This window comes from Vanacampus margaritifer, chromosome 20 (genome assembly GCF_051991255.1).
Source record: "Vanacampus margaritifer isolate UIUO_Vmar chromosome 20, RoL_Vmar_1.0, whole genome shotgun sequence".
Taxonomy (NCBI): domain Eukaryota; kingdom Metazoa; phylum Chordata; class Actinopteri; order Syngnathiformes; family Syngnathidae; genus Vanacampus; species Vanacampus margaritifer.
The window spans coordinates 13,802,349-13,827,138 of record NC_135451.1 but is presented as its reverse complement, the minus strand read 5'-3'; the positions used below and the strand labels follow the sequence as shown (position 1 = coordinate 13,827,138).

Sequence of the window (24,790 nt, the reverse complement as noted above, 5' to 3'; positions counted from 1 at the left end):
ATCGTGACACAATATGAGGAAAAAAATGTAACAAGCAACTGGAAGGTCCAGTCTTCTGACTTGCCTTTATTTCCTCACAAGAGGAAGTAGGCGTGACTGCTACGCTTATATCTAACGCGTGATTGGCCCACAGTGAAACAGTCGCTCAGATGTCAGCCAATCGCAATTCGAAAGGATCTCTCAGCCCCCGCCCCCTGTTTGCACCTAAATTTCCTCGCTGGAGTAAGAAGGGGGCGTGACTTTCCCCCATCAGCCGACGCGTGGTTGGCCTTCGTCGTAGCAGTCACCCGGCGGTCAACCAATCGGATCCATCCGTACTCTCCTCCCAACTCCGCCCTCTTTTTTTGAGACAACTGCAACAAGTGCATAAGATGCTTTTCGTCGTCCTCGAGACGTTCTTCTATTTAAACAGCAGCTTTCGCTGTCATAAATAACTACTTACCTCGGCCGCCACCCTAAAAGACTTTTAAATCACTTCGACTTTAGTTTTTAAGCTTTTCTATCCTCTCTGGAAGTCGAATTTAAACAACTTTTTGTCGCGACAGAAGTTTATCGGCGAGTGCTCGTCACCCAGTTAGCCGAAGTTGCTACCATTAGCACCGGTTTGTTTTCGAGGAGGCGACAAAATGACCTAGAAACTTTCTCTTTTTTTGTTGCCTTGTTTTCTTTTTAATTGACTCCCACTCGACATGGACGAGGGGAGTGAGACTTCAGAGAAAGCTCGACTCCTTTTTTATGGCTAAAAAAAGGTCAGGAGGGGCAACATCAGCGACTATGAGCAAGGTAAGTCCGAGTCGTCCATTTTGGCTTTCTGATAGAAGTTATGTATAGAATTATCTTCCCGTTATCATTGTGCCTCCTGTGTACTGGAGAGGGGAGAAGAGGGTGGGGGTTATGGTGCATTACAGCCCTGGTTGTTATAGTGATGTGGGAGAAGCCAGGCTGGCTGAAGGAGGGGAGGAGGTGTGGGTGGTGTGTGGGGACTTACAAAGAGCTTTATGGGCCAAAAGAAAGTGAATCAATGGCAGAAAGAAGTAGGCACTTTGGCTCCACTTCTTTACTGGTCTTAGTGTAGTGTTAATCCTTTTCCCTGCTTTTAGAGGCCCCACACAAAAAATGAATACACCTTAGAGGAGACAATTAAAATAATACAGAGATTTTCCTGCATATCAAATTTGTAGACAGCCACCTGTGCCTACATTTGGGCCATATCTGGCTTCAAAAGCTCTGGCATAATGAAAGCCGGCATCTGACCAGCGTTGCTCTAGTTGGGTTCCTTTTAACGTCAATCAGCATTCTATTAGAAATAGTTGGAAGTCACTTTTACAATTAGCAAAGTGACAAAATTTTCCTAAAATGGCAGTATGTCAAAATACCAAATCAGGTTGAAATTACCACGTCAACCAGATTAAACTGCACTAATGATTTTGAAAATCGGATGGAGGGTGTCACCCAAAAAAAATGCGTTTTGGGGTGGTTGTGTGGTATTGCCTACAGAAAATCTGGCAAAAACACTTTCAATTTAGAATAAAACGGTGTAATTTATCAATTTCTCAAGACATATCCTAAACCCGTCTGCTACTTGAAGAACCCTTTTTCCGATTGACTGACAAGTTTCAGTGTAAAATATGGGCGAAAATTTTGAAGAGTTCTTCAATTCCACGTCAGATTAACCATGAAGTTTCAAATGGTGCCACTTACCCTAAAAACTGAAATTAAATAGCGCAAATGGAACATTATTTGTGCATTTTCAAATGGGTTAATAGTGTAAATTGTGAATTTCATTATATTTTCACTGCTAAGTATGTTTTTTTTTTTTTATTAAACCAAGCATGTCTAATTTCACAGGAAAAGACTTGTGTTTTTTATTTTCCAGGCATGTCTCATTAAATAAGTATTATTTCAGACGAGATGCGACAAATGGTTTTAGTAAGAGAAAACGCTAAAGAACAATAAAATACATGGAAACACTTCATAATAAATAGTGTTGGTTTGAGCCAGACATAACACCTGTCCTGTCTACATTTGAGCCCCAAAAAATGGCAATACTCTTAATAGCTTTGATTTATAATACCTTTCACCCAAGGACTCATAACAATAACGTATGGGGTTAGTTAAAAATGTTTATTATTAGAGTGCCATGTAAGCGACTCCTTGTGGGTTTATGTGAGAGAAAGCTTTGTGGTAAACCTCTCAAGATCTTACACAGATCGCTATTGGCGGTGGCGCAGGTTAAGGTCAGCTGTTAACTGCCAGCTGTTCAATTTAAGGTATTTTTTTGTGATGTTTATAATATTTAATAAATCTGATTATCTATGTATCACTGTCAAAAATATCATCAAATGATCACTAGGATAGTAGTGATTGATATGGATTTTTTTTTTTTTTTTTTTTTTACAGCTTGTGAAGGGGTGACGCACAGTTTCAAAATATTTGCAAAACACGTTTTACACTACAACAATGCCCACTTCCTGTAGTCTACTTTCTCTTTCATACATGCTTGCCACGCTGGAATTTAAATTCCATAGCATCGAATCATGTTGCAATTCCTTAGTCTGGTTCAAATTCCAAAGTAGGTGTCTTTCATTTTTAAAACCATCATCAGTAACAGTGTTGACTCTTGACAGGGCTCGTCCGTGTATTGTATTAAATTCCCCAGTTGTGTGTCACTATGACAGCGGATCAGGTGAACGTTGTTATACGCCGCCCATGTGCGAGTACAGACATCCCTCCCCTGGGCAGGCCAAGCTTCCCACGCTCTCTTCTGCCATTCTTCTTCCTTATGGCACATCCTAAAATGGGGAAGTTGAGGTCAAAGTGATTGAGCGCGTTGCAGTCGTAAAACCTTTCGTAAGTGCACAGGCAATGTTCGAAGAAGCCGTTCAGCGTTCTGAACTTTCATACACTTGTGATAAGAAGTACAATACTTCATAACAAAATATAAAGTAAAACTACTAGTACTCACCGTTATATGCATCCCCGGTCCCAAATCATGCCCCCCCCCCTCTTATGAGAGGCAGGCAGCAACCTGGTGGGCTGTTTGCAAGCTTTGGAGTGTCACTCGAAGTCAGCGCCGAATAGCCCGCTTGTCTCCCTGATTAGGCTATCATGTGTAGATGAAACCGCGCTCAAAAGCAAAGCTGTGCTAATCACATTAGCAATGGCATGGAAGGGGAATATGGCACACACATAACAGACACACATGTGCGGTGTGTTCCAACGAGCTGACTCTGCTAATTGGCATTGAGCATTTTGAATGTTTAATCAGGCGAGGATTGCACAAACACTTTTTTTTTTTAAACGAGCTAGGCATTTTAAATGCGCAGAATGAATGCAGCGCTTTTCATAATTGTAAAAAAGTTACTGTATATTAAAGTTCAATTTAAAATGTAAAAAATATTTTTACAATGTGTATTTTATATATACATATAAGAATAAATATTAGAGAAAAAAATACTCTCATTTTATTTCTAAGTGGCTGTTTTTTGTTTTTGTTTTTGAATATGATTTTTTTCAGGAGTAATATTTCTACATAGTCATATTAAAAAAAATCTGGAAAATATACTAATTTAGACAATAAATGTTATAATGTAAAAATAAAATGAAAATGTTTGAATATGTCTTATGTTTTTTTATTTCCACTTTTTTCACAAAAATTGAGGGATATTAATTCAATACGGTGAATGAAACCAGGGCTTTATTTTGTTTTTATATTTTCCAGTCTATTATAATAAGTATACATTTGCTCTTTACTGCCAATGAAACATCAAAGAAAAAGAATGACAACTTATGTGTTTAAAAAAACAATAACTTTGCCTCACACAAAAGACTACTATGCTAATACACAATGTGAAATTGGTTAACAAAACTATCGTCAATGTTGCGGTGGTAATCTTGCAGCAACACATGTACAGTAGACTGACATAATACTTAGCTGCATACAGTATATTCTTTATCCTCTGTATAAAAAGATGAATATATGTCTGCAACTTACTGAGTCATTTACTTGTTTCTTCTTCATGTATGATGTATGTTTGTATTATGCTGCCCCCATGGTGGCCAAGGCGCACACAGCGGAACTTATTAATACCATTTCCATTCATTTGAATGGGGAATGATGATTTAGTGTACATGATCACGGAACAAATAAAACATGTAAGCCAAGGCAGCACTATAGTAGAATAAGAACAAATTCTGTACATTGATGATGTTGGAAAATGACAAGCGCCCATTTTCCCATGATCCGCCCTCGTCTGGAGGCCCTGGGCTGTAATGCTCGGCTCTTTCCGGCCTTAATAAATCTGATCCCCGGCCCGAGGCGAGGGACATACCTCTCTGCAGAGGTGACCTCCGTCTCAGAGTTTACTCTTGGCTCGCAGTTTTGATTTTTTTTCTTAACTCCTTACATAACAGATTGTTGACCTTTTTTTTTCTAGTTTAAAAGCAGGGATTCAATGATGGATGTCTTCCTCTGTCTATGGATGCAGGCTGGGATGCTCCAGAACTAATTGTGCATGTGTTTTTTTCCCAATGCGTGCATGTCTACGTTTATGCGCACATGTTCATCCTTGTCTCTGGGAGTCTAATCTGAGGCTGGCTCAAGCTGGCTGCGTGAACCTGATGGGAGGGTGCTGGAGGGTGGGAAAGGGAAGCGGGCCCGCAACTCCTCCCTGAGCTCTTCATTAACTCGGAATTCACTGAGCAATAGAATAGCAGCATGCAAAAACAAGGAGAATGTGTCGGAGTGCACGTATATATTTAACTTAAAATGTTTTCCTTCATATGATTTTATTCTTGTAATGTTATATTTTCCCCCTCAGATTAAACTTTTTTTTTTTTTTTATGATATTGTAAGCCTCAACCAAAAGTTGCCTAAGCAGTATTTAAACATTTTCGCAGATTCCTATTGCTATTGTGATAGTGAGTTTAAAATGACTTAGGCTGTTGTGCTAATGACTAATGATATTAAAATTGTATTTTTAGAATCACAACTCGAAAGTTCTGTGTTTTCATAAAATTGGTTTTGCAGTTTCCCCTTCCCCCCTTTTTTACAACTTTGTTATGGTATTATTACAACTTATTTTTTTAGTAAAATTAAGCCTTTTCTTTTTCATTTTATTATCACTTTACTGTGTTCCTTACAACCTAATTCTCGTTATATTGCCAATATTAAAACTCCAGCATTGTAAAATCATAAATTTTGATTCTTAGAATTGCATATTTTTATTATATTAAAACTATTCTCATAAAATACCATTTCAATTCTCATCAAAGTACAACTATATGCTGTTATTTTGTCGACTTGATAGAGAAACCTAATTCTCAAAATCTCCACTTTATTTAAAATCATTTTATTTTTGTAATGTTATTGTCCTAAAATAAAATACTTGTAAAATTATATATTTGATGTTAATTCCGTAAAATAAAAATAAAATACTTGTAAAATTGTACTTTTTCGTTTACTGTAGTATATTGAAATTTATTCCCAAACACAATTTATACCTAGTATATTTATTTAAAACATATATGTAAAAAAATCTATATAATAAATAATTCTCATAAAATCTTTATTCCTCATTATATTAATATATTATTTTTTATTATTTGAACATGGTAAAACTTTTATTTTTTTCTTGCAATTTAATTACAACCTCCACAAACACACATTTACCCTTTCCTCAGCGTATCCTATTTTATTCTACTGTCCTAAGATGCCATAGTGGTAAAATGCCAGCAGGCCTTAGTCACTGTTCTGGCACAAAGTGCGGGCCTGAGGGCATGGAGGTGTCGAAAGAGAACGCAGTCAGTCGAGCGTCTGTCACAAGATTCAAATCCACGAAAAGAAGCAAAGCGGACTTGTTGACATTCCTCGCCTATCTCCTATCCCTCTCCCGGCCTGGAAAGCGGACAGGATAACAGATCCCGCTGCTCTTCGTCAATCTTCAGCGGCAGTACAAGAAGACAATTGAAGCACCGGTTTGAAAGTGGTGCATTGTTCCTGGAAAGGGGGTGCTTATTGTGTGTCAGCGGGCGGTACTCGGCAGTGACAGCACCGCGCTAATGCCAGGAGTGACGGAAGATTCCGCACACGGACGGCACACCATCTGGATCTGTGATATAGCTTTTGCACTGGATTTCCTGGCTCAAACAAGGTAGAGGTGATACCATTCTGAGCATTTGCATGCCACCGTTGTTCTTTCACGTTTTATTACTATATCAGTAAATATAAATAATTAAATCATATTACACCAAGATGAAGTCAATGAACTGGCCAATACAAATATCATGAAGCTAGCGGATGTTAGTTCAACGAAGATGTGTGGTCTGATTGAGCATGTTTGATGCTTTTAATATACTGTACAATGTTTAACTCTTTGTTTTAGGTGTCAGATTCATACTGTAAACTTAAACTAGAAGTTGTGTATTTTGAATTAGACTTTTGTCTTTCATAGCTGCTTCAGGTGCTGTCCTCCGTGCTTGGTGCCTTGCAGGCTGAATAAAATTAGTTACATCCTAACTGCAGATCTTTTTTATTTTATTTTCTATTTATTTTTTTATACATAAAAATAGTGTACATATTTTACTGGGCTGACTAAAAAATCTTGAAGCTAGCACATTTAACTTATTTTATGCTGAAGCTGAACAGAAGTACTAAAAGTGCATGCATTTTTTTTAGGACGAGGATTGTGGTTCTTTTTCAGTGTCAGCTTTACAAGCAATTTCCGACTGTTCGAAATGGCGCCACCCCATCAACGCAGAGTGACACTGTAATTGAAGTAAAAAAACAAAACAAATGACACCCAACTTTGTAGCTACCTTCAAATTTTATATGCAGGAAAAACCTGTGAGAAAAAATGCTGGCAATTTTACAGTGAAAGGTTGGAAATTGCCATTAACATGCAGGAAGCATGGCAATTTATCGCATTAATCACAACGGATTAGCATTTTTCATCGCTTAGTCATGCTCCGAGAGGCCCGCTTCAAAGGACCAGCTGCGTTAACTACCATTGTGACTCTCACATTCACACACACGAGGTAGAAGACCCCAATCTGGGCCTCAGCCCCCCTCTGACTTTCAAATCAAAGCACCGGCGTTAAATGCATGTCATGTTCTAAGTGTGTGTTTTGTTGCGCCATTGGTAGAGCTATTCTTTATTTACCCGTGACTCATCTAGTGTATTATAAACAACCATTATCTGTCAATGTGCTCATTCCTGAAGTGCTTGCTCAGGACTCACTACTGCAGTAGCTGCAAGACAAGGAAAAAAGCATTGCATCATTGCTGGGCTAATTATTCTGCCTTTCAGTAAGTCCTTAAAAGGTTCTAAAATGGACGTATTAATAGGAAAATGTATTTTTCTAATAGTATGTACACAAATAGTTGGGTCTCTGGTGTGGTGTGCCTACCTCAAACGTGAATTTAGACTACCAAGTATATCTTTTATTCATAGTCTATTTCCCTCAATATTTTGTTAGTGAGCTGGTATGAGTTGTGGTTATTCTGTAAATAAGAACCAATGTTATGTAAGATCCTTACAAGGTCTTAAAAATCTTTGTTGTCTTTGGCAGGCAGAACCAAAGGAGAGAGTCTCGTCCATAAGCGAAGACTCTTTCCCTTGCCTCCAGTCGTCCAACACGGACCCTCCAATCCGAAGTCGCCCCCTCAGTGACTTGTATCCGTTCCAGGGTCAACCCGAGAGGAGCGCCGCCCCGTACCTGCAGCCCGTCACCGTGGGCCCCGCCAACACGGACAAAAGCCAGCTGAACGGCGTCGCCTTCTCCTCCGGGAAGCCCGGCTCCTCAAGAATCATGAGGCTGTTTTCCACCTCCAGGAAGGGCCCCACTACTGATAGTCCCGCCGGTCTCTCCGGACTTGGCATGGTGGACTCTTTTAGAAAGTTGCGCTCCTCTGTATTTCAGGGGATTCAGAGTCGCGGTGCAAGTGGACTTGATGGGAAGTGTGAATCCTCATCCAGTTGGGAAGCTGAGAACGGGAATGCCCTTGCAAATGACGCCACTGAGCAGTTGTCTAATGGAAATTTTACTGCAAGTCACTACGACTCTGATATGGATGACGAGGACATCACCGAGGGCCTTCAACGCAATTCCCGCTTCTCCCAGAGCATGAGGAAAGCGTATGGAGCCGGACGCATTACCATGTTGGACATGGACGAGGAGAGCTTTGCAGCAGTTAGCAATGACAACAAGAAAGCAAAGATCAACGGGCAAGCGGAAAACACGTCTAATGCGAATGTGCTGAGCAGACTGAGTAAGAGCGCGGATAACCTTCACGTTTTCAAAATCCCGTTCAGGCTCAAGGCACACACGCCGTCCGCTCAGGCGGCCCCTCAGAGGACTACAGCGTCAAATGGGTCTCCAAATGTCCAGAGGACCGCCAGTGCCTCCTTGGCGGACCTCGGCAGTTGCAGGAAAAGCCCGGTGAGAGTGAAGGGACAGATGCTGAAGTTGGTGGGCAGCATTACGGACGTGACCGTCCTGCGCCGGCGAAGTCGCTCGCCCTCCCCACCCCCACCTATTCCAATGTCACCCCTGAGCCGTCTCCACGACGACTACTCCCGACGCGTGCCTTGCCGAAGCACCAGCGAGCGCAGCCGACGACCCTCACCCATCAGGCCCCGGGTGTTGTCCGCGGGACACGCCCCACTGGTTCACGCACCGCTAGTTCACACGCCACCCAAACAGGAAATTGCTGCTCTCCGCCGTCACATCTCGGCGGAAGATGGCTCTTTGGAGATCACCACGTGCGGGTTTGTGCCCGAAGACCAGTCACCTCCTGATAACCGAAACGACGAGCTACCAAATGAGGTAAGCTTGGAGACAATTCATTAGGTGCACAGAAAGACAGTCATCCATTTTGGGCAAGAGGTATGGTTACACCCTAGACATGAAATCTACCATATCCAATGAACCTTAGACCTGCGGCACACCAGGCGCCGTGGTTGAAACCAGCTGAACTGTCTGGGATTTTGGTAATTTTCATCAGGTACTGACCATGGGTGCAGCCAGTTAACAGCCTCTCAAAATATCTACACAACACTCTCATTTATTGTTTCCCATTTCCCTTGCTTTGTGGTAATATGCTTCCTTGACAATCGTAGTTTTTGTGGTTCAATCTCAAAATACAACAGTAAAGTATGTTTGGTATTTGCCGCTTTAAAATCCGACACAGGGTCGCACGCTGGTAAATGTGTGGTGGTGCACAATCGATTTGGTGTGAGTTGCAAACGGTCATTTTTGTTCCACCATGGATCACATCACGGTCGTCTGGAACTATACATTTCGGTTTATTTATCTAACGATAACGACTCAATATTTTGGGCCATTGAATGTCAAGCAGTGTTTTTTTTTCTTCTCCCATCTCTTTGTATTGCTATTGGATACATATCCAAGGATAATGGCATCAAGTTAGCATGTTTTCTTTGGGGTAAAGCTCAGTTAGCTTTATAAGGCAAAGCCAACAAAGCTCTGCAGTAGCACACTAGAAGCAGCTTATTGGAAATCATTAAGTCACAATTAAGCTCCAGTTTCAAGCATGGAAGAAAGGCTTCAGATGCAGCCAAGATAGAATTTCATTGAATGGGGCTGACCTTTGTGTTACTATTTGAAAGGTCCCATCTTTTATGAAGATTTTTCTTTTGTTCTACTTGTTGGAGTGTACTCGAATTGTTTCAGGGTCATTGTCATGTGCACTGTCTGCTGTTTGCTCCTCATGTGATATATTGACTTGTGCCGGGTCACATGCTGGACCCGGCTGTCCTGCGCTTTAAGGAACAGGCCTGGTTAATGATTAGGCTTTGTTTATGATTAGCGGCCACTTGCGCAAATGGGCAAAAATTGTGGGCGGGCAGGTCCAAGCGAGCATTTGGCTCCTACACCTTAGACAGCGCGGCGGCGCAAAGTCCAGCAGCAATGTGCTTGAGTCCTTGCTGAGCCAGTTAAAAACCTTGGAGTGTATTTTGGGTCTTAAGAGTACCTGTTTTTGTTTTTTGAGGATGCTTCGTTCGCATTAGAAGTCGAGCCGCTCGGCCCAGACACAGGCCTGCCTGTGTTTCACAATGGTGCTAGCGCTCTGTGTGCCTTTCCGCTGTGTGTGCGGCGGTCCCGATCCAGATCGGGAGAGCCAAAAGGTGAGGTTTGATTATTGCCCGCTGCTCGGGTCAATATTTGCATGTGAAATAAAATCTGGCATGATAGTGTCTTATTGCGAAATATTTGTGCTGCTTGATAGGAATTGGAGCATTTTTTTCAGGGAAACATGATGATATTGATTCAAGTATCTTTGCGCTGATCCTCAATCCAATCAAAACACTTCTTGGACCAGTTTGTGCAGCAGTAGCTCTGTTTCTGATTAACAGATGTACTCAATACGTACACTAGATCAGCAGCATCCAACCTTTTGACCGATTTTACGTAAAGCAATGTTTTGACAGACCGGCATGCATTCATTGTTTTGCCCTTGTAATATCGTGTTTATTAACGGGATTTTACAGTATACATTCTGTGATGCCCTTATATCTAGAGAAGAGCCACGAACTCGGTGAACTCCAGGAGAACATTAAAAACACAGTGAGCACACACGGGTACAGTAGAAGCTGTTGTGGGCCACTACTCTCACACAGACACTTGCACACGACTTGTTGACATAAAAAAGTGGATTTTAGCATTTTTAAATCATGCGGGAAGGAGCTGTTGGAAATGGAAGTAAGGCATTTAGTGATCAATTGCAGGCCTGTTGCTACATATTACGCAGAACAGGGTTGGAACTTGAGAATCACCTCTAGCGATAAACCTGTATTTAAGTAGGACTGCTAATATTGTCTCTTAAATGCAGCTTTCTTTTTTTGTGAAAGCAGTAGGCTCTTGTGTCTCCTCATTTGGCCCCTTGAAACTCATCAATAAATTATTTTAGTTTAGTCTCTTTGCGTAGCTCAGTACCAAATGTCCCGCAGAACAGAGGTTGAGGACCACTGCAATACAACTCTGTACATTGTGGGTCAATGACCTGTCACTATTTTTGACTTTTTTTTTTTTTCCTTATGAATTTTAAGGTAATGTCAAAGGAGCAAAGGGAGGAAGTGTTGCAACAAGATGGCGACTCCCAGGAAACCAGCAGCAGCACCTCTACACTCTCCCCGGTCTTTCTCCCGGAGTCACCCACGTCGCCCTCCATGGAGACCACCGCCGTCAAGCCCCGTCGACGGAGCGGGCGCACGAGACCGCGGCCAATCTCAGACTACGGGCAACTCCTCTCCCGGAGACACTGCATTCCAGAGGAGGCGGCCGAGCTGAACCCAGACGAAAGGCCGCAGTCGTTCCATCGAGAATATATCAGGAACGGCGTGTGTAAGAGTGGGGAGGAGTGCAGCGTGAACGGGAACATCCCAGACAAGCGACCGCAGCGACCTGCGATGTCTGTGATGGGGGTGGAGGATTTGTACTCCCCTGACGCCGATGAGGACAGTCTTCCTTCTGTGCGTTTTCCTTATTTATAATATGTCAGAGAGGCTGTGTTCGTAATCAATCCCTTTCCTCTATCTAGTGCCTTATTTTGAATTTTTCCAGGCTTAAAATAGGGCAGATTTGGTGTAATTTTCGTTCATTTCTTTTGCATAGATGTCCAGCTCAAACTTTTTTTTTTGTGTTCATTCTTGTCATTTAGTGTTATCAATGCGAGTAGTGTTCTCCACCTATTTTTCATTTGACTTACTAATGATCAATGCAATCCACTACATCAAAATTTCTGTATAGAGCCGGGAATGATTCTCAACACAGCTGGAGACAGATGGATATAGACACTTAAATCCCGGAATGCCTCCTCATTTTGTGTTTCCTTGCAGCCTCTGTCACGGCCACCAATCCCCTCCCACCAGGTGCCCCCCTACAAGGCCGTCTCGGCCAGGTTACGCCCCCCCACCCTCTCCCAGAGCACCCCCATCGGACTGGACCGCGTGGGCAGGAGAAAGCTGCACCGAGTTCTCAGCGGTAGGGAAAGTCCATAGACCTCCTGGCTATGCCTCGATCTCCCCTTTTTCACTCCGCAGACGGCGTGTCCCAAGGCTCGGCGGTGCTGGACGACAGCGTGAGCGAGGAAGAGGAGGAAGAGGGGAGCTTCGAGCTCGATGACGTCACGCCATACCTGGAGCCGGGCGTGGAACTGTCCGTGCTTGTGGAGGTGAGCCTCGCCACCACTCACGTTGACTTTATGACATAACGTTTATCTCGTCATGTGGATTTGAGAATATGTCCCGTCCCACGAAGTTGACATAAGGATAAACTGCGTTTTCAAGATGTTTGGCAAGCTGGGCTGTAATCTTCCGTGTTCTACACAAGCTCATAGGTCTTGTAATATGTGTTGCCGCAGTGGATAAGCTCGGGCCACACTGTGTACGCTGAGGCCCTGTGGGACCATGTGACCATGGAGGAGCAAGAGCTGGCCTTCAAGGCAGGCGACGTAATCCGCATCCTGGATGCCTCGCACAAGGACTGGTGGTGGGGCAGGGGGCCCGACAAAGAAGCCTGGTTCCCCTCCTGCTTTGTCCGGGTGAGTGGACTTCCTGACCCGCTTGTTTGTACTCTACTTGTAACCTGGCTTGACTCCAAATAAAAGCCATCTTAACAGTGTGTGTGCAAGTCTACCACCCGCTCGGGGTTCAACTGGTTTCTGTGACAACCCGTGTTGAGTGACAGTTGAGTCTTAATTAGCCAGTGATCTGATTGGCAGATAGGCGTCTTCTGTGTAATTGCTTGTTGCTAAGTCAAAGTTGCTGAGCAAGCACTGGTTAAACTTTCCCATGTGGTTGCTATAACAACGCAGAGTGGCCCTGGTGCTTTTTTTTGTGTGGTTCAAGTGCTTTTTGTTCCCTTTTCTACTTTTGTAATTGCTCAAGCAAACTGTTGAAAAAGCTTTTTAATTGTACTTTTTTATGTTCCCATCCACTTTCAGGTGCGTGTGAACCAGGAAGACTCCAGCGCAGGGAGCGTGGAGAGCGTGGCGGATCAGGAGGACCCGGCCCCCCGGGAGGCGCACAGCAGCCAGCACAGGCAGCAGATGAGGACCAACGTGGTTCAGGAGATCATGAACACAGAACGCGTCTACATCAAGCACCTGAAAGACATCTGCGAGGTGCGCAAGGCGTCACACCTTTTTTTTTTTAGGGCTAGGCAATTAATCGATGTTTGTATCTGATTTTATTTTTTTATTTTTTTGTGGCGTCTGTCGTTCTATAGTGTCCTGTTGATGTGTATTGCCTGCACCAACATCATGGCTGCAAACAGGGAGGAGCTAGTTTACATAGGAATTTGTAGGGACTCCTATATAATAAAGCAAATATTATGTAAGTTCCTGCTAAGAAACCTTTTCACATTGTTTTTCAAATGATCAAAACAGACCATCAGAGCAATTTGTATGTTTCTAAAGACGTTTACATTTTAAAATAAAAATTTTGTGTGAAAAAAACATTAAATGTTAAAGCTATATCTATATATATCTATAGCTATATTTTTCCATTTAGCCTTTGCGTTGGTCTTTTTTCTTTAAATCTTAGCCAAAAAGAACAGCCAGCGTCTCATTGCGTCACTGTTCAAATTAACAGTGCTCTCTGTAGGCCAACGTCTGAACTGCTTCCAGAGTTGAAAAATATTGTGAGTAAATTCTTTCATTCTTCTAAATAGGGTTACATCCGTCAGTGCCGCAAACACCCGGACATGTTCACTGAGCTCCAGCTGAAGACCATCTTTAGCAACATTGAGGACATCTACAAGTTCCAGAGGCAGTTCCTACGCGAACTGGAGAAGAAGTACAACAAGGAGCATCCACATCTCAGCGAAATCGGCTCTTGCTTTCTTTTGCAGGTCATCATAGAATAATCACAAAAAGTTTGGTATATTGGGCGTTCTGGTTGAATTTCAGGATGAACCTAAAATGTACATAACCTTTACAGATTAACTTAATCTGTCTAAATATTCAATATTGCAATAGCAAAATGCAGAATGGCAATTCGCATTCGCTATTCAAATTTGACCCGAAAGCCCAATATCTCTAACTCTTCTGGATAATGTTTTTACATTAACTAAAAGCTCTAAATATTCCCCCCACAGGGCGAGGGCTTTTCTATCTACTCTGAGTACTGCAACACCCACCCAGCAGCCTGCGCCGAGCTGCAGCGGCTCATGAAGTCCGGCCGGTACAAGCACTTTTTTGAGGCCTGTCGCCTCCTGCAACAGATGATTGACATCTCCATCGCCGGCTTCCTGCTCACTCCCGTCCAGAAGATCTGCAAATACCCCCTGCAGCTGGGGGAGCTGCTCAAGTACACCCCCAAAGACCACAGGTACTCCTCGATTCCTGGCAGCAGAGGAATGGAATTCTTTTCATCAGCTAAACGTGCCTGGACACCTCCTTGTCCCACGCATATCTTATCAGCTCACACTAACGTATACATTACAGGATATGGGTCGTAAACGCATTTTAATTCAAGAGGCCGCAAGGGACATTAGTGTATCACATTAACCATACTATAGGGCTTGAAATCAAACTATCTACATAAATACTTATATTTTGTTAACATCAACTAAGTGTAGCACCTATGATGTGAACATTGATTAGCTGATTAGTAGTAACTCATATACAATGCTTTTAAATATAGTTAATTTGCTCCTGTGTCAAACTTTCACATTCATACAAGCTTTATGAGCCGCTTTAAGTACCCTTAAATTTCATGTGTGTATTGAAGACAAGTAAACCACTATGTAATGAAACTAAATAGAAGTAAAATGATGCTTGATGTAGCGTGTAAGGAAATGTATACTTGTTTTTTTTTTGGTTTTTTTTTACAGCCTTGGCTGTTATACTAGTTTAAAAAGAAGTTAGCTCGCCAATTGAATGTTTTTTGTATTAACGACAATGGCGCCTTGCTGAAATCAACACGCCGCAGACTAGCACCAGTGTCTCAAGTGTGTGGAAATGTTTTGCTATTAACTGAAGTTAATTTAGGTTTCACATCATTCGTGACTGTGAATCAAAATTAACCTCAGTTTAATAAAACTAAAATAGAGTAAAACTGCTCACGCTCCTTTGTGTCGGTGTTCCTGTGTGCCGTAGTGACCACGGCGGGGTGAGCGATGCCTACGAGGCCATGAAGAACGTGGCGAGTCTGATCAATGAGAGGAAGAGGCGGCTGGAGAGCGTGGACGCCATCGCCCACTGGCAGGTGTCCATTCTCCGCTGGGAGGTGACGACCACATTCTAAACTAACCTGAGCGCCTGCCAATAGCTTTGAGCTAAGATTGTGTCATTGGTGACGCAGGGGCCCGACGTGCTGGTGCGCAGCTCTGAGCTGATCCACTCGGGGGAACTGACTCGAATCCTGCGCCAGGGCAAAATGCAGCAGCGCAGCTTCTTCCTGTTCGACCACCAGTTGGTCTTCTGTAAGAAGGACGTCCTGCGCCGGGACCTTCTCCACTATCGGGAGCGGCTGGATATGGACCTCACTGAAGTGCTTGACATGCCTGACGGGCGGGACCCGGACCTGGGCCTGAACTTGAGGAACGCCGTGCGCCTGCGCAACGCCGACACTCTGGAGTTTGTGTGCGTGTTGTGCTGCAGGAAGGTCCAAGACAAGGAGAGGTGGCTGCAGGCCTTCAACAAGGAGAGGCGGCGGGTCAAGGAGGACCAGGAGATGGGTGAGCATGAGACTCTACACCTGCTCAACTGCAGGTTTTGACAGTAAAAACTTAAAAATTGCTACTCAACCTCAGTTTAACAGAAGCCCCTTTCACGCTATGGATGTCTCCCAGTCCTAAAAGGTCATCGAAAAAATGTAATCTTACCAAATTAAAGGCTTGAATTATCCCTAAAAATTTGTGCTCAACTCCAGGCTTACAGTAGCCTCTTTGACGCCATCCATAAAAAGTCTTACTAAAAATGTTATTTTCCAAAAATGAATGCTGGAATTTGATTGGGTAGAAAACAAAAAAAAAGCACCCACATGTGCCGGAAGCTGGAAGCACAGCTAAGAAAAATGCAACTAGGCGGTCCCAGAACAAATTAAACTTTTCTGTCATGTTACCACTGTAAATTGATACAATATTAAGACAGGCATTTTAGAATTTAGTTCATAAATGCAGGTTAGGGCTTCTGATAGTGTTTTGATCTGTATGATTTGTCCTCAGGAATAGAAATCAGTGAGGAGCAAAGGAAGCTGGCTATTGCCAACGCCAGAAGAGCCAAACAGGGCAAGGTCAAAAGTAAGGAAGCATAATATGAATATTACATTTTTCATAGATTTATTTAAGCTTCTTTTTAAATTTTATTTTATTATTTTACTATCCCTTCCAGCTGTGGGCTACTCCGGCTCCGTGCCGCCCCATCACCAAAACCTCCACCCGCTCCACCAGCGACACGTGACCATCCCCACCAGCGTGCCCCAGCAGCAGGTGTTCTCTCTGGCCGAGCCGCCCAAGCGAAAGCCTTACCAGCTACTCTACAGCATCACCCGCAACGCCTTCTTCAAGAAGTGAACCAGGCATCCGTCCATTCCTGTGAATGTACTCGTTTGTGTGTTTTGTTTTGTTTTTACATGTTGTTGACTGCCGTGGATGAAGAAGGGGCGACTAGTGTTAAAAAGACCGACTGTTTTGTTCTGATACCGCTCACATGTCTCTGACAATGATGTCTATTCTGCTTTTATGTTGACTCGTATTTTATTTCACAAAGGCTGGACCCTTTTTGTTGTTTGTTTTTATTTGGACTTCTTCTGATGAATACCCTGTCTATTAATAACGTTGTAAATAAAACTTTATGAAAAACTTAATCCCAGGCTCTCTCCATGGGGCAGACTTTTATGTGCCAAAGGGAGTCTGTAACGACAGTAACGCGATACGTGCGTTCTTCCGACGCCTCGGGTTTTGTTTCACATGCCATCTGACTGTGCAGTGTGCAGGGTCTCGCTCCTTTGTTCTTGAAAATGTATCTTTTTAAAAGAAAACTGGAAATGAGATAAAGTGGGGATGCCTGTGTCATGGGTTCAGAGTGCAACGAGAGCGGAGATGTCGACGCATCTCAAGAAGACGCCGCCAGCGTAAGAACATTCTCTTTTTTTTCTCCCATTTGTGTCTATTTACACTACTTATAGAACATTTAGTCACCCTCTTAAAATAATTGCTTACGTCATTTTTTGCCTAAATTATCTCCTCATGATGAAAATGGTTTAATTTTTTGGTGTTTCCTGAAAAATTGAAAAAAAAAGGAGGAACCTCAAATGCACTATAACCTTTACAGGTGAATATTTAATAGATGGTTGTGATAAAAAAAAAAAAATGAAAAAAAGGATGGCCAAAGGTTCAACCTTGGATTTATCGGACCATACCAGATTTTTCAATGTGGTTTTTTTTGGGGGGGGTCAATTCTGAGCACAGCCACATGATCTGAGTTTTGAGGGTGTGCACACTACCTTATCAAAAAAAAAAAGTGCAGGCAAAAGGTCACAATATTGGTGGAAAGTGTTAAAAAAAAAAAGATTTGTCTTGGTCTAATTTTTTAAAATATTTTACAAAAACGCTTTTGGGGCGTGTCGACTTTTATCCTTGAATGTGACTTCTCCCCTTTCATGAGTCTACCCTGCTGCTGCATATGGGATGACACCGAATGAATAATACATGTACGTTGGAGTGTAATTCAATTCCCCAGAGTGGGGATAAAGCAGCATTACATTTGCATCTTTTGTCATTTTCTATTATAGTCCAAAGTGTTTACGCTTCTCTGAACAAGCGCTGCTTGACATTTCGTCGCTGTTTGTTATATGTCATTAATCACATCCTTAATAAGAGTGGGCTCTCTCAAAGTGTAACTAATTCCCCTTACATGTGTTTCTATAGGTCGCAAATGTATCGGTGGAGTTGTCCACGGTGGACCACACGCTGCAGAAGCTGTGCAGGTTGTACAGGAAGACGAGGAGGAAGCCCAAAGGCCTGTCCAGGCTGTTGGCCTACCTGCTGAGTATTCAGCACCTGGCGGTCATCATCACAGCTGTGGTCTTTGTGCTGGTGGTGGTCCTGTGGTCTCTGCTCTGGGTCTTTATATGTAAGAATGTGTTAATCAAAATGTGCAATAATCCGCCATTTAAGTGCCACAATGCTAATGAAACCCATTCATTACATTATTTTTTCAATAATTTACTAATATTTCTATATATGACATGATTAATCTATCCCAGTTCGACGCGAAGGCAACAGTGGCATGTACTTTGCTGGCATGTTCCGTGTGGCCAATGTGGAATTCATCCCAGAGTATCGCCAGGCCGGCTCCCACGAGTTTGTCTCCATGGCGACGAAAATACAGCATGTGGTACGTGGGGGGCAGGACAGGTAGTACTGTGCGTGATACACTTTTGTGTTAAGTGTTTCTGCTGCTGCAGGTGAGCGGAGTGTACAAAATGTCCTCAGTGGCTCGACTGTTCAAGCACACCATCATTTCGGACCTCAGGTAGGCCTACTATACTTTCTTTTAAACATACATGCAGGGGCCTACCTAGTCATTTGGGGGCCCAAGAAAAACTCAGTAATGAAGTTCTCCACTTCCACATGTAACTTAATGCATTTTCTCAAGTACTGCATTTGGGTTTGCCTGCTTTTAATCAAAATGGCTGACTTCCTGCTCAATTTTGGGCACCGGTCCTTGAGACTTTTTCGCATGTCCTGTTATGATAAATATGTCCACCCAATTTCATGTCAATTGGTGAAACTGGTGTCCGGGGCAAGTAAAGTAGTAGTAGTAGTGTTCCGCAGGGGTCAATCCTTGATCCCATCTTCTTCATTATTCAACTTATTCCTGATACGGCAATTTGGTAGCTCTGCATTGTCACGCCCTCAAGGTACCTGCTTGGCTAAATGTGTCTTTAGGGTCTTGTTTTTAATCCCTTAGTACCAACAATAAGGGAGGCGTGCTTGTGCACTTCTGGATGGTGTTTGAGGTCCCTCGCCTTAAGAGCGCGGCGGTGTGCGAGGAGTGTGTAGGCGTCATCCTCAGGGACTCGGTCCACGCCAGCCTGAAGAACCGCTCATCGGTGGGCTACCTGCTGGGCCTGCCCGTAGACATCGACTCCATCCTCATCAATGGTGACTCATATTGGCGATGTGTGGAATGTTTCCTTTTATTTTAAACACCTGACTGGTTTGGGGTGTATTTTTTTTCGCAGGTGTCCAACGCTCAGATTACACATCCAATGCAGCAGGTGGGTGGATGTTTGTCTCCTGACATAAAGGACAGTTTTTTTGTTGTTGTTGTTTTTGGTAGCGCTACAGTTGAAGTTATAATAGATATATAGTATTTTACTATTTGCCTATGTGAAAGCATATGCACACAAAAAAAAAATACAAGCGCCTTTAATCTTTTGAATATGAATATTACAGGATCCCATTGTATAGACAAACTTTACGCCAGCCTTCCGGGGACGAGGGTCCCTCTGAATGTCTTTTCGCCATGGGGGGGTGTGCAATGCCACGTGAAGCTCACCGCCGTGCCCGGTTTTCTCATCCGGCTGACTGTCTACTCCTTCCAAATCGAGCCCAGTGACTGCGTTCAGGACGCCCTAATTGTGTATGACGCTCTTCTACCCATGCGAGGGCGAGTTCTCCATAGGTGAGATCCAGCCTTCCTTAAAAAAAAAGTGTGTTTGTACAATTATGAGAAAGTTTAGTTGTAATATCAAGGGGAAAAGTGTGTTGTTAAAAAACGTTTTTTTTGTTTGTTTTTATATCAATATAGTTTTGGAATTAAAAAGTCGTTTATTTTTTAGGGGGGAAAATTTTTCATTATTTTCAAGGCAAACTATTTTAGATTTTCAAGAGAAAGTATATTTTCAATTTAAAAAGTAGTATACAATTATGTAAAAAAAAAAAAAAAAAAAAAAAGAATATTTTTCAAATAATTTTGACTTTAACTTGATTGTTTTTGGGAGAAATTACTGTATAGTGAAACCTCTGTTTTCGTGGTTAATCCCTTCCAGAATGTCTGTTTAAAAACTCTACAAAAACCGTGACAAAATTTTGATGAAAAAGTTATTAAAAAACGAAACATAGAAATTAGAATTTATGAAACTCGAGGTATACTCCCAAGAATAAATCTGTGTATTTTTGATTGAAACAGAGTAAAATGATAGTGAGAAAAAAAGAGCTGTGTAGTGAATTATGTATCTTTCCAGGCTGTGTGAGCCGGTTTCCAGCTCCATCTCCCTCGTGTCCACCTCCAACGTCATGCTGTTGTCATTCACCATGACCAGCGGACCCAAGAGCTTCAGAGGACACTTTGAGGCCATTACAGAAGAGCGTATGTCATCTTTTTGTTGAATTCTTTTTACGCATGTACTGTGAATACAAAAAGTCTACACACCACTGTTTAAATTCCACATTTAATGGAAGCGTATTGGGGGGGGTTCAAGTGAATGCAATACACTTCTATTATTATTATTATTACTATTATTATTATTTACAATTGATTTCACAAAGGAGGTGAATAAAATGTTTATATAATCTATTGTGGTCACAAAATCCTGGCTTTTGAAAAGGGGTGTGTAGACTTTTTATATCCACTGTGCCTCTCCTCAGTGTGCATTTCTTACATCGCTTCACAACCGCACGTGACCGGCCAGCTCGACAGCCCCTTCTATCCCAGCCTCATGCCCCCCCACTGCTCCTGCACGTGGATCTTTCAGGTAAAGCTCCAGCATACGTACCTTGCACTCTACTTTGTCATCATTTACTTTTTATGTGTTTATTTATTTTATTTTATTCTAGACTCCTGATACTTCTTTGGGGATTGCGCTGCAGCTTTACAACTATGTGCTGAAACCAAAAGACATGAGGGGATGTGAGCACGGATGGTGGAGGGTCAACGAAATGATGTATGAGCAATAATAACATAGAAAAATATTTTTTAAATGATACTTATGCTACAATAAAATTTATATTTAGAGTCCTGCCAAAAAGTGAGTCAACACTTTAGAATGGCTATAACTAAGATATTTAGATTACACCAAAGTACTTGCCAAAAAATTATCTCATGTTGTTCATTAGCACATTGTAATTGATGTACCGGTAATACATCTGCTCTAGTTAATACAGTACAGGTGGTTGCTGAATCATAAGCCCAGCTGTTGCTTAACTAGTAGTTTTCCGCCTGCCGAATAGTGAGCCCACATCTACCAAAAGTGATTTATTATCATTGTAATGCAGTAATAAAACTGCTTGCCAAATCGTTAGCCTGCATGTTGCTTAACTAGTAGTAGTTCACTTGCCGTACAGTATAAATTAGCAATGCTAAAGCAATGTACAATGACATCGTCAACAGTTTCTGCGGTAGCTACGTGGGACACAAGAGCGTTTTTCGCATCGCAGAGCACGCCGCCGAGGTGGAATTTCGCTGCACGTCCCGAAGCGCCACACAACCTTTTCGGGCGTCGTACAGCAGCTACAACATTAGCCAACGTAAGTGTTTTCTTGTTATCAGTGAAGAGGAATCATTTCATGTCTAATGTTGTGGACGCCACTCTCATCCTGTCCACAGCCTGTCCGGAAAGTCACTTCCTGTGTTCCACGGGACTCTGCATGGAGAAAAGTCGACGCTGCGACGGGCTGGACGACTGCCAGGACGAGAGTGACGAGGTCTTCTGCTGTGAGTCTAATTGACCATGACTTTTATTGAGGCTAGTAATAAGTTTTGTTTTTTATTTTATAAAGGTTGAGCATTTATTTTCTTTATTTAGTCAGTTTTTGAGAAAAAAAATTGTTGGAACTTCTCGCATTATGTTGGAAAAAGTTTTATATTTTCAAGAAAAATGAATTTTTTATTGTTCTTAAATATAGAATTTTTGATAAAAGTACATTTTCAAGAAAAACAGCAAAATGTTTCTAAATAATTTTCTACTATATTATATTTTTGAGGAAAAAAAGTGTAGGTTTTCAACAGCGACAAAAATTGTGAGTGAATAGTATATTATTATTATTTTTAAATAATTCATTAATAAATTTAAAAATATATATATGCATAATTTTTTTTTCAATAAAAATATTTTTTTAAGACAAAAATGATCTTTTTTTATATATTTAACATTGAATGTTTTCTATCTTAAAAAGTTTTGCATTTGTAGAAAAGTGTGTTTTTGAGAAATAAAGTTAAATATTTTCAACATTTGCTTTAAGAAACTGTTGAATATTTTTTATTTTTAAAAGTCTTGTAACCCTGTTCATGAACAGAGCTGTATATTTTCAAGGAAAAACTGTATGTAAAACATCATACTTCAGGTTTTTAGGTTTTACATTTTTCAATAGAATTTGTACATATTCAAGAAAATGTTTCAAGATAAGTTGTGTATTTTCTATTTTTTTTAGAAACTGCTATTTTTTATTTTTGAAATGTCTTTTATATATGAAAAAAGTACTATATTTCCAACAACACAAATTTGGAATAAAAAAAAAAGTATACTTAAAAAAAAAAGTATAATGTTGACCAGGAATTTTAAATTTAATAGGCAAAAAATCAGTTTGTCTTCCCTTTGCAGCGAGGCCCACCAAGAACTGCGACGGCAGCAGCCCTCTGCATCCCCTGTTTGTTTGCAACGGTGAGACAGACTGCGCCAACGGAATAGATGAAACCAATTGCACACAGGGTGAGAGTGGAACGTCTTTTCTCAAAATTGAGTATATCTTTATATTTTTGGCTGTGATGTGTTTTGCCGTGTGACAGAAACGAGCTGCTCAGCCGTCAGCTATCAGTGCAGCAGTGGCTCGTGCATCCGGAAAAAGAACGCCAGGTGCGACGACATCACCGACTGCCAGGACGGCAGTGACGAACTTGACTGTGGTGAGAACGCATTCAAATATCCTAAATGCAAATACTCTACTGTATCTCTACTTGTACAAAGTTGTTTTTTTTAAATCCTTTTTAACCGCATTTGTTATTGTGGGGATTTTTTTCAGTTTTTTATTTAAATCAAATTTCTAGACAAAATGTACATTTTGAAAGGAAAAGTCATTAAAAAAATGTCTTCGGACAAGCAGTACATCAACAGCGTAGGTAGGTGTTTTTAGTCAATTATATTAAACGATGACGTCTTGTGCAGCTTGTGGTCTCCCCGCCTCCCCTGGTGCCCCTCGCATCGTGGGCGGGACCGACTCAGAGGAGGGCGAGTGGCCTTGGCAGGTCAGCCTGCACTTTTCGGGTCACCTGATCTGCGGCGCCTCCGTGCTCTCATCTGATTGGCTCATCTCGGCGGCGCACTGCTTCAGCAAAGACAGGTCGCTTGGCCGTCTCTGTCTCTCTCTCTCTCTCTCCCTCCTGGCTGGTCCACAAATCAACATCCGAACCCCCGCAGGCTGTCCGACCCGCGGCGCTGGCGGGCCCACTTGGGGGCGCTGACGCAGGGTTCCGGTGGGCATGTGGCGGAGATACAGCGCATCGTGGTGCACGAGTACTACGACGCCGGCACGCTGGACTACGACGTGGCGCTGCTGCGGCTCAAGAGGGCGTGGCCGGCTTCACTGAGCCCGCTGGTGCAGCCCGTGTGCCTGCCCACCGCCTCGCACGCCGTCACCGCCCAACACCGCTGCTGGGTGACGGGCTGGGGACATCGCTCTGAGGAGGGTGGGGAACGCTTTTTAGGAAATTACACTAATATAACTATATATAACTAATGTTATGATGTCACTTCCCCCTGCAGACAAGTCGCTGGCATCTGTGCTGCAGAAAGCCCACGTGTCCATCATAAGCCAGACTGAGTGCAAGAAGACTTACTGGCCCGTGTCGCCCCGCATGCTGTGTGCGGGGGTCCCGTCAGGGGAGCGAGACGCCTGCAGGGTGAGCCCCGCCCCCGCACCAACCTCCCAAATGACGCTTGTTCAACATACCCAACCTAGGTTCTCTGCTGTGATTGGTCAGGGAGATTCTGGCGGGCCGTTGTCTTGTCAGGCGCCGGGCGGGGGCCGCTGGTTCCTGATCGGCATCGTCAGCTGGGGGGCTGGCTGCGGCAGGCCCGGCCTGCCTGGGGTCTACTCCAGGGTCAGCAAGTTCACCTCATGGATCTACGGCCATATCAGTTAACAACCTCATTTGTAAAAAAAAAAAACTCACAAAATGGAGTGTAGGTAAAGTATGGCTTTTTTATCTGGCCCACTAAGCATTTACGTCATCAAGAAAGTTTTTTTTTCTTCATTATTTAATTTTTAGACAATGTTTTCCTTATTTTGATTACAGTGTATTGTACTTATTCTATTTTTTCTAATCATTTATCCCAAAAATGGCTTGTTTATCATTGTAAAACATAAAATATTAATACATTATATTTATTAATCTCATTGAGTAATTTAATTTTTGTTTAAGTACTGCAATAAAACATTTGTAAAATTAAAAAAAATAATAAAATTAGGAAGCAAAATAAGGAAAATTAATTTTAACAGTGTATACATTTAAAATATATTGTTGATTAAAGAATTTGTCAATCATAGTTGTTATATTTTTAATCCTTTATTGTGTTATTTTTAGCCCAACAGTTTTAAGTTAATAGCTATTAGAAAATAAATTGATTAATAGTAATTAAAAAATGTTATATATTTAATTTATGAAGTTATGACAATTTAATGAATTATTACTCCAATAAAAATTAATGGTTGTGAATTATTGAAATAAAATATTTTACATATATATATATATATATATATATATATATATATATATATATATATATTTTTTTTTTCCCTTTTATTAAAAATGTTTTTTTTC

General features: G+C 41.9%; 2 protein-coding genes across 5 annotated transcripts; both read left to right on the top strand.

Annotated features, from left to right (window-relative positions):
* Window positions 1-322: 322 nt before the first annotated feature.
* On the top strand, window positions 323-16,832 carry spata13 (spermatogenesis associated 13). Of its 4 annotated transcripts, none has more exons than XM_077553694.1 (13): window positions 323-783; window positions 7,687-8,826; window positions 11,070-11,492; window positions 11,859-12,003; window positions 12,063-12,193; window positions 12,383-12,562; window positions 12,965-13,144; window positions 13,693-13,872; window positions 14,119-14,351; window positions 15,122-15,251; window positions 15,327-15,702; window positions 16,192-16,266; window positions 16,358-16,832. In XM_077553694.1, exons 1-13 carry the CDS (start codon window positions 736-738, stop codon window positions 16,537-16,539), a joined length of 3,423 nt encoding a protein of 1,140 aa, XP_077409820.1. In that variant the 5' UTR covers window positions 323-735; the 3' UTR covers window positions 16,540-16,832. The 4 variants fall into 4 exon arrangements, with proteins under 4 accessions (XP_077409820.1, XP_077409819.1, XP_077409821.1 ...); XM_077553693.1 differs by having other exon boundaries at window positions 7,570-8,826; XM_077553695.1 differs by lacking the exon at window positions 323-783 and adding an exon at window positions 5,843-6,152 and having other exon boundaries at window positions 7,570-8,826.
* A 132-nt stretch (window positions 16,833-16,964) lies between these two features.
* tmprss7 (transmembrane serine protease 7) lies at window positions 16,965-24,676 on the top strand. Its single transcript, XM_077553703.1, has 18 exons — window positions 16,965-17,099; window positions 17,896-18,100; window positions 18,234-18,364; window positions 18,435-18,502; window positions 18,941-19,134; window positions 19,215-19,250; window positions 19,429-19,657; window positions 20,220-20,344; window positions 20,623-20,729; window positions 20,812-20,918; window positions 21,365-21,501; window positions 21,581-21,688; window positions 22,575-22,682; window positions 22,760-22,876; window positions 23,136-23,310; window positions 23,388-23,656; window positions 23,733-23,869; window positions 23,951-24,676. Exons 1-18 carry the CDS (start codon window positions 17,040-17,042, stop codon window positions 24,110-24,112), a joined length of 2,475 nt encoding a protein of 824 aa, XP_077409829.1. The 5' UTR covers window positions 16,965-17,039; the 3' UTR covers window positions 24,113-24,676.
* The last annotated feature ends 114 nt before the right edge of the window (window positions 24,677-24,790 follow it).